This window comes from Etheostoma spectabile, chromosome 21, assembly GCF_008692095.1.
Source record: "Etheostoma spectabile isolate EspeVRDwgs_2016 chromosome 21, UIUC_Espe_1.0, whole genome shotgun sequence".
Taxonomy (NCBI): Eukaryota; Metazoa; Chordata; class Actinopteri; order Perciformes; family Percidae; genus Etheostoma; species Etheostoma spectabile.
In genome coordinates this window covers 9,460,103-9,470,377 of record NC_045753.1, presented here as the reverse complement: position 1 = coordinate 9,470,377, position 10,275 = coordinate 9,460,103, and the positions used below count along the sequence as shown (strand labels likewise).

The following is a 10,275-nucleotide window of genomic DNA, read 5'->3' as shown; positions in this document are numbered from 1 at the left end:
CCAGACAGCTAGCTAGACTATCTGTCCAATCACAGTTTTCTGTTTCATTAATAAAACAACTTTTATGTACACATGGTCCACCAAAACAAGTTCCCTCGGAGCATTTTTTGCAGCAAAATCGTGGCTTTTCTCCAGGGTTTAGCATCACTCAAGGCGATTGGGATTGGTCAAAAAAAAGTTTTCCTCCTATCCCAGAATGCCATGTTGAGTAGTAAGACTCTCCTCCGGTGCGCATTGAAGGAGGGTCTGGCAAAGCGAGACTACAAATTTCATAGCTCATATTTGTTAAGATATGTCACTAAGGCTAAAAGTGTGTTGGCGCCAGAGGAAAAGGATCACAGGATTACCAAAATCTGTGGGATTTACTCTCTCAAGCCATAAATGGCTATACAAAATCAAATAGTTAATGCTGCTAGCATGGCTAGAAAATCTGTTTGTTTTAAAGCTCACTAATTAACACGTGAACCTGCATTGCATTCTGGATCTACATGAAATCCCCAGTGTGATGTTGGTGTCAACAAATGAGGGCAATATGTTTGACATTTGGCCCTGCTGTTTTACACTGGGTGATAGCACCCAAGGCTATGGAGCACTGGAATGAGCGAAGGGCAACCAGCATTAGTTCAATGTGAAAAAAGGGACTGTTTAATTTTAATTGTTTGCAGCACAAATGTAGTGTTACAAATATTCAAATGCATTGAGTTTTGAAGTACAAAATGAATGCTCATTTCTTTAAATTTCTTATGCTGCACTGTAACTTTTATTCTTGTGTTTTATGTGTCCTAATGTTTCTATTTTGTTTTTAACTGTCTATTCATGTGTTTTATTGGTTTTTAATGCTTATGATTTTTAACTGTTTGTACTTGTGTTTTATCTTTTTAACTGATTTTGTGTAAAGCACTTTGAATTGCCCTGTTGCTGAAATGTGCTATACAGATAAAGCTGCCTTGCCTTGCCTTGCCTACAATTGTGATTAGTTTATTACAGTGCATGGCTTAAATTAGTCATTGTAAAGACTGTGCACAAAAGAGAGAAACTTCCTTTTTCAGAAACCTCCTTTTGGGTGGAACCAGTGCATAAGATCTAGTGTCTCCAGTATCTCATCTTGATGCTCTCTTGGTCAAACACGAGGATTAAACTGGCATGGTAAGCCTCTCACATGTTGGCAGTGCTGTTTAGGTTAAGTAGAAAAAAACGTTATCTTGTCTGGAGGTTTATCTCATTTAAATTCAGCGTGTTCTCCCTGAAGCTGTTTGGTCATTTAGTGGTGTAAAAGCAAGTGAGGTGTGAAAGAGACAAAGCGTTTGAGGCTCCTTTTAGCCTGTCCTTTTTTGTGTGGGTGTGTGTGTGTGTGTGTGTGTGGTGTGTGTGTGTGTGTGTGTGTGTGTGGTGTGGTGTGGTGTGTGTTGGTGTGTGTGTGTTGTGTGTGTGTGGTTGTGTGTGTGTGTGTGTGTGTGTTGTGTGTGTGGGTGTGTGTTACACAGCAACAACGGACAATTCAAAATATATTCCTAACACAATGAATCGGATTCATTCTTTATTGTCCTTTTTTAATATTGCCTTTCCTTTGCAGAGAAGTTGTCTGTTTCTGTTGGAAAATTGGAAGGGGGGGGGCGTGGGGGGGTAATTCTTTTAGTAGATGTGTTGGTGACTTTCAGGAGTGTTTTCTATTGGTTAAATAGCAGGTGGTGCACCGCACAAATAAAACCCATGAATTCATAAAGTTGGGCTCGTGATAGCTTTCAAATGTTGACACAAATTGGAGGCTGTTATAATGGATCAGTTTCTTTTATTTTCTTTTTTCTTTTTTTTAGAAGTCCATGCGGTCACTACAATAAAGCTGAGTGTCGAACCTCAGTTTTTGTGCCAACTGAAATGCGTCCGTAGCAGAGAGTATCAAAGACTGTATAGAAAATTGGCATCAAATGTCTGGTCACATTCATAATCTTGTTTACTTAGTTCCTGATTTAAGTATGAATGTTGACAATTTTAGGCAAAGTTCTCTCATATGGATAATGCTGGTAACTGTCTACATTTTTCTTGTCAACAAATCCACAAAAAAAAAACTCATATTATATTTTGGGCATTTCAGGCCTTCAATGGGATGGGTGACATGTTTCTTCATTACATGAACACACACACTGTAGTTTATCTGGTCTCAATCACACGCACAGCGTCCTGCTGCCACGCATGAATCTGCCTCTGGAAATAGTCCAACAAGTGCACTATTTCCTGCTGTTTGAGTAACGTCTGCTAAAAACTAGTTACCAACTGTCTAACTAAAATTACTAATGGGTTTTTATTTTTATCACTTCAGTAAGCTACTCAAACTCTAGATATATTGGCACAATTATTGGAACAATACTTAGCCTGACCCTACCCACATATGTACTAATATATTAACACAAAGATTTTGGTCATTACAATGACAGAATTTGATCGTAAATATCTAAATATGCTTGACAATCTCAAACTTGCATGTATTTCTTAAATGTTTCTTGAATTTTCTTGTGAACACTCAAAAACCCTACATGTCCAACTTTGAGGACTTTATTCTGGACCAGGCCTTTGAATTATGACTCTTTATTCTTGTGGACTACACACACTACGTAAGACAAAACCTTGCCCAGAGTGGTCCCAGTTGGGTCTTTTTGGCTACAATGCGAGTCCAGTTTAACAATCACTCACAGTTCTTGGTGAAACCAAATCGTGGCAGCAGCTCTTTAGTGGCTCGCAAAGAACAGGTGAAGAGGCTCTTCTTCCACTGCAGAGTTTAATACAAGTGAAAACAGAAACTCTATTCCGCGTCTGAATGGATCAACCCATCTACACTAAGAGTAATCTAGAAAGTACATGAGTAGTTATGGTTTTTTGGATCCACTGATATTGCAGATTCACTTATACTTAGCCTTTTATAGGAAATCAGTACTACACAAGGGGGAAACCATAAACACAACACAGAGGGGTATTTGCATGCGGGGGCGGCACTCTGGTTGAATGTACATGAGTTCAGAGAGAAAAGCTGAAACACATAGCCCATGTTAACGTGCTGTTATTGTCAATGTGGTGACAGCGTGGTAATGAAGCATACAGTAGCTATGCTGCTTTCTGACGAGTTTGTCACACACAAGATTTTATTTTTGCACTGCAAGGAAAACAGCTCAGTCTGTTTGCAGTAGCCTACATAGATGGACTTTATTCAACACCAGTGGGAATCAAACCTGCAGCTCCACAGCTACCAGACAGACTCCCTAACCAACCTGCCAGTGTGCCGCTCTGATTCAATGGAAACTTGACAGTAACTACAACCGGCTGGCGCTCCCTCGGCCTGATCCAGGTGTATATGCACATCAATACTCATAACTGTAGTCTTTTTTTCAGACAAAATACCATAGAAACAGACAAGTGTGGTGAACCAGCCAGTAATACAGAGACAGTACCGCTGGTGGTGACATTTAAACAAAAAACTCAAAATAACCCTGTGTGGATGTTGGAGGAAGGGGGAGGGGAAACACGGGGGAGGTTAGGGAAAAGGAAAGAGCAGAGGGTGGAGTGAAGGAGGGGTGGAGGGGCAGTCCTGGGGATGCACGGCAGAAGCTTGAGAGGGGAAGAGGAACTGGATATCCACCAGGGAGAGGACTTTTCTACATGAGCGCACCCGCTGATTCATCTGGACAGGAGTTCAGGTCCAGTTTTTGTCACAGTGCGTGCGCTTGATCATCTGTGACGAAAACATGCCAGTCTCCAGCTGCTGCCGGACACAAGCACTCTTTAACACACACACACACACTCTTGTTTTTGTATTGACTCTTGTTTCTGTATTGCAGGGGAATTCAGGATAGACATGTTAAAATTCAAATTATGTGGTGCAGTATGACATCTGATTCTGTTTTCATGCTTATACCTCGGAGTGTGTGTGGGATTGAGTCAAAATAAACTACAGTGTGTGTGTGTTCATGGTGATGAAGGAACATGTCACCCAGAGCAACAGTGTGGCACATGGATGTTTTAACAACAATGGAGCTCTATGGCACAAAGAAGATGATATGTCAGACTTTCATAGACACACACAGTACTTGTTAATAATAGGATCAATTAATTGCTCGATGGCGCAGAACTCTCCAGTCGCCTGTTTGTCAGCTCTGCAAAATGTTGAATGCTGACTTTACAATGTGGTTGACGTTGGACGGTGATTGCTTGTAGGTACGAGTCGCTCAGCAGGATTGGGAAATCAACTTGCCAGTCTTCTGCAGACTCTGCTAGCCCGGGCTAGCTAGCCGGCTCGTTCAGGTTTTCAAATGTAAACACAGGGGAAAAGGTGGAGAAGATGAGCTCAAGCTCTTGCCTGGCCTGTCAGTTTTCAAACGGAAGCAGAGTAAAAGGTGAAGATGGCTATCAGCCACAACAAGCAAGATCATCTCTTTTATTTTTTAAGACTATTTTGGGCAGTTTAGGCCTTTATTTGACAGGACAGATGAAGACATGAAAGGGCAGAGAGAGGGGGAATGAAATGCAACCCGGGCCTATGCGTCGAGGAGTAAATCTCTATATGTGCGCCTGCTCTACCAACTGTGCTATCCGGGCGCCCGGGCAACTCTATCTCACTGAGGCAAGCATGGAGGATTTTAACACCGTCTGCAACTTCTCTGTGCTGATCTGACGCCCCCCCCCCCCCCCCCCCCCCCCCCCCTCTGCTCTATGACAAAGCATGCAAAACTTTAAAGAGCTGATGGGACTATATTTCACTGGAATTGTACCTTGTACAATTTCATGTGACAAATAAAAATTGAATTTTGTTTTTGTTTTCATGGGATTTGTTGAAAAACTAACTCATGTGCGAAACTTCATATTTATATTCACAGACAAAAATAGCAGTATTTTAGTCTTCTTGGCCTCGGGGTTCGTATTGACGCTCTTGGAAACCTAATACGGCGGCTCCAACAGCAGTGGACTTCACCGCTTATTAGAATTTATTTACATGGCAAGAGGAACTCGTTTAGCTATCAAAAAAAATATTGGCAGTAGATGTTTCTGCGAAAAGCTGCTTGTGCACACACAAACAGCTGAACAGGAAGTGACAAGTCATACTGTTAAAACCTTGAAATGGTCCTACTTCTGCTTTCAGACATGCAGAAAGCATTAATGCACAATACTTCCAAATATCCCTTTAAATGACTTCTTTCAGTTCTGTGTAATTCTTAAATCTGTTCTGTTTAACATTAATACATTTCATTGAAATGTCACAGAGAAGACGCCCACTGTATTTTCCTTGATGTAGAAGTCATTTCCAAAATATGTACCATGTAATACATATCCACTTTTAAAATAAACTTGTATTATTCTTAGAATATTTTACTTTTTAGGATTTTACCAAGCAGCTGCAGTCAATTTAGAATAGTACATTCTTATGACAATGATCAATTAATAAACATGATATTAAAAGTGATAATATATCTTGTAGAAGAGCAGAAACTTAAAATTTTATATATAGTTTATTCTGCCTGATAATTCTGCTTTTCTGTGAAACGTCTACTCGTAAGTGCCTACTGTTCCTACTTGTGAGGGCAAAATAAATAAAAGGATTATTTCCTCTCTAAAGAACTAGCAGACATCAGTGATACGTGTCACAGTTTGGACTCAGCGGAGCAGAGAGAGAGCACATGACCATGATTCCTCTCAATCCGAACTTTAGCTCTGCATTATTTCCCTGAAAGGTTACCAAGTGGTGAGAAGTCAGTCAGTCTTGTCTCCTTCCTAGAACACCTACTGTACGATCATGCCCAACTTTGTAGGTAGGAATTATGAGTTATCGTCTTTAAATCTTCTGGTAAAAGGTTTTTGGGTTCGAGTCCAGGCCCGTTTCAGATTGATGATACACAATTAATGAAATTGTGTCTTTACGCTTATGAAATCAGTTCATTTTCAGTTCCATTCTGTTTCCAGAAAAAAGTCCCCTTTAAATGAATGTGCTTCTTAGAAACTATGGTAGGGAAAGGTTTGTCCTCCTGACTCATATCACCCCCCAGGTGGAGGATCACCTTATTGGTCAATCACATGAGCGAGGGAAAAAACTTTACTTTCTCTTTTCAGTTTTAGTCACTTCATTTCATTTTTCACTATATTAGAAAATCCAATTATTTTGCATTTGAAAAGCATTTTTCTGCTGTTTTCTATCTTTTTTTTTTTAGTGTTTACGTCAACCTCCAGGCTGTGTGCAGCCCCGATGAACTTTGCCTTTGTGCATAAGTCAAACAGCAGGGCCTGAAATGCCACCTACCAGTGTGGTGATCTGAATTTAGCTCGTGAGAAGTGCAGATGAATTCAGCCCCCCTTTGCAATAAGCCATAAAAAATGTCTCTCGATTTCAAAGCCCCAGGTGTGGTACATGAGCAAAACTTCAGAGAGATCTGTCTGGCTGTGCACCCAGTGTCTAGCAGACTGGAAAAAAGAGAATCTAGTCTTTTACTTCCTGAACTTCAAAGTAGCCTCACCTTCTCAGCGTGGCCATCTAAAGGCTCGCTGGTGTTTGACCCTTCTCTACACTTTTCTCTAGAGCTTCTTTCACCTTGTCTCCTATAGATACCAGGGTTTTGATTAACATTGCAGACCCTCAGACTTCTTTCTAAATTTGGAGCAAAATTATAGTAGAAGTCTGAACCCAAGATAAAAATTTAAGAGGGATTTTGTCTCTGATATTGAAAACTTTTTCTTTATTTTCCCCGGGACTGTTCCTCTGCTCAGCTCCTCCAAAATCTTGCAGTTTTTTTTTTTTTTTAAAGAGTCTTGTGCTGGATACTTGCAGTTCTGTATGTGAGTAAGGGAGCTAAGATGAAAGGAGACATTGAATCTAATAGGTTTGTGGTTTTTGCACAACATGAAAATTAGCTTTTTGTCACATGTGGAAGACACCTCCACTCCCATTTCACCAATCCTTTTGTTATTGCGGGTGGTTTTTACACTTTGTCAGTTCAGAAAGTATAAAAAGTGTGTGTGTGTGTGTGTGTGTGTGTGTGTGTGTGTGTGTGTGTGTGTGTGTGTGTGTGTGTGTGTGTGGAAAGCTGCTTTAAAATGAAATTGTGTCAAGTGTTTAAATTACATGTCTTTCCAGAGAGCAAAAAAAAACAACTAAAATGTTCTGAAGGTATTTACATAAAGATACAATAATGTCAATTTCATAAATGCTCTATATAAGTAATATAATTAACGCAAAGCATCTTGCAATTTCTTTGTTCCAAGTTATTAAAATGCATGAAAAGGCTTTGCACTGAGAATATCTCTGACAGCAGAGACCAAGCAGGTCAAAGGGGAATCATTTACAAGACTGTAACCTGCGGCTGGCGAATTGAAAAGCTTGTTCTAAATCTGTGAATCCTCCTGGTTTTCAAAATAGAAAAAACACTAAAAATGTAATAAAAACAACAACAACTTTAAATATGTGTCTATTTGGAACTGTAAATTAAAAAGTGGCAAATTTCAGTCCAGATTTATTCTGAATTATTATTTAAGTGAAAACATTTGCATTGTGTTGAGAGTTTAGCAATCTGGAGCATAGAGACAGACTGAAGCGTGTTCTGATGTTATGGTCTGGAGTCTTTACTGCATGTATTTTAATATTGATATACATGTTATTATCAATACGTTCGTCAGTGTTAAGGCTCTATCCCCATTGTGTTACCTCCTTCAGCGATCGATGGGGACATTTAGTTAGGAGATTACAGTTTTACATTTTAATTTAAAGAACATGTGCGGTTTCAGCAGTGGAAATATCAGTGTCCTATTATGTGACGTTTGTGACAGCGCACTTGTTTTCTGTTCATGAGAAACCCATGGCCTGAAACCTTCTGTCAAACACAAGTGTCGCACATTAGTGAATTAATCCTCCTCGACATGACTGCGCCCTAATGCTCGGTGACCCGTCGGAGGGGCCCGGCAGCGCCGTCTCTCCCCTCTCCCTCTCCCCTCCGCAGCGCTGGAACCTTACGTTTTTGTTACTATTATTTTTTTCTTCATCTATCTCAATTTCAGTATCATCGCCTGCTCGAGATATTGCGCTGAGGTTTGACTATCAAAAAGCATTTTTTTTTTCATCACATCGCCTTTTAAAAGCCCTTTCAGACTGAGCAAGGTGTGTATCTTCCAACTGTTTGATGTGTCACTGATTCTATTTTGTCGAGCCTAATAACATAACCACAGAAAATGGAGAATGTGTAGGGTATACGAGATTAAATGACGAGAAATAAATTAAATATGCGACATTTAGGAATAAGATTTGGACGGGTATTGGATAGAAGTACTGCCTCCAGGGAGTAAGAAGTAATAACAAATTCAGATTTTACCAATAAAAATAGGTCAACATAAAGGATTTGTCTTCTTTTTGTTAAAGTGAAGGGACTGCTGTGACTTTAGAGGTTAAGCAGAGGTGTCAAAATCGTTTCCAGCAACACAGCCTGCAACTGATGTTAGATCCACTTCATTTCTCTGGCTCGTGAACACCTTTTTGCCCAAAGCAAATGTTTGATTTGATCAAATTTCTACCAACAACAATAACACAAGAGGGGAGGACACATGTTTTAGGCCAATTAAAATCAAGAATTTTAAATTAGATAGCACCATTATTGAGATACAGTTTAATTAAATGACTGTGAGCAGATTGTTCATTTTCTATCCAGAATAATTTCTATTCATTCTCTAATTATGACTCAGCTCTGACCACTTTTGCGCAAAAGCAGCACCTCATATTACGGTAAAATGTTCAGAGGTCATTCTCATCAACTACAATCCCGAAGCTGCCAACAGCCCCGTCACCTGACCAGTGACGTTGTGGGGATGTCTGCAGAGTTAACTGGAGCTAAAAGATAAACTTTGACCTCTAATCGATCACCACAAGGCATGGCACTTGTTATTTAGTTCTCAGGAAAAAAAAAAAAACGTATTTCAAGTTAAATCATAAGTTGCAGAAGTAGAGTGGCATTAAGATAAGACTGATTGTGAGTGAATGAGAAAGTGTAAAACCCAAAACAACAACCAGTGAGTAATTTCTAATTTATTTAACCCCAAATCTGACCAGAAGAAAGGTGGCAACCAGCTTTTTGTTAGTGTGAAAAAACAAGTGAGAATTGTTTGAGTTGTCTGTCAGACTTACCTCCCCTGTTTGGTGATTATCATCTCGGTCTGGAACTTGTGGAACTTGGCCCATAGCGGGTAGTTATTGAGCAGAGCCTGAGTCTTCCCGCACACCTGTAGCCCAGGTAAAGGGTAGAGAGGCGGCCGCTGGTAGCCGTGCTGAAAGCTCGCCGGGTAATTCTCCGGAGGAGAGTACAGGTCTTTACCGCCTGTAGGAAACCCGTCTCCCGTCGTCGGGATGTAACCCTGCCCGGCTCCACTTCTTGGCGGCGAGCGCACGCCGCCGTACGGACAACTGCTGAGGGTCTGTGCGTAAAACCTGCCGGTCTGCGCTCCGTACCCTCCCACCGCCTGGTCCGAGTGGTACGGCAGAGACAGAGCGTCCTGTCCGCTTTGAACAGAGTCCGGGTAGTAAAACCTCGCGTCCTGGATCCCCATTTTAAACTCAGCTAGATCCTTGCTGCCGCGGTGGAGATGACTGCTGATGTCGGCGTTCTTTCCGAAAGTTTGCGTTTCAGTCCCATTCAACATGCTGAGGTAGAGTTTGCCATCTATGCCGCCCATTTGCAGCCCCGCTCTCGGTCTGTGCGTAATGTCATAAGGCTCCGCTCTTGCGTCCAGTTCAATAACAGCATGTACAGGAATAATAATAAATAAAAAACCACAAACAGCAGAGTATGGACTGTTATCCTCCCCTATCACTGCGCACTGGCATGCCACAGACTTTTAAATTATGTCTCGGGCTATCAACTCGTTTTAATTTGACAAATAAAACATCCCTCACACCGTCTTTTTAGACTATAGGCTATCTATAAACTTTTTTTTTTTTTTTTTTTAATTTACCCGAGCAGGTAACTGTCTTGTCTTTTTTGACGCGTGGAGTCGCTACCAGTGACTCAAACACATGCTCAGTTTTCAAACCTATGATATATACATTTAGTATTTTGGAGGTGTGTCTGATGCAGAGGCAGGACGTGATAGGCTCCAGATATGAAAGAGCCATCCCCCTTCATCACAGTAACTGGACATAAATTACACAAACTGCCCATTGGAAAAAAATAACTGTAGGCTAATTGCTTGAATACATTTTAAAATGACAGTATTTAAATAAAGACATTACAGAAAATAACATTCACAAAAATAACTGCTGTA

At 40.6% G+C, this 10,275-nt stretch overlaps 1 protein-coding gene across 1 annotated transcript in view; it reads right to left on the bottom strand.

The window, feature by feature from the left end:
- The window catches only part of tbx21 (T-box transcription factor 21), a 21,854-nt gene extending 11,834 nt beyond the window's left edge, over positions 1-10,020 (bottom strand). Inside the window, exon 1 of the mRNA XM_032502987.1 lies at positions 9,143-10,020. Within this exon, the coding sequence (XP_032358878.1) occupies positions 9,143-9,687 (545 nt within the window). The 5' untranslated portion in view covers positions 9,688-10,020. The remainder of the gene's footprint in view (positions 1-9,142) is intronic.
- Positions 10,021-10,275: the final 255 nt, after the last annotated feature.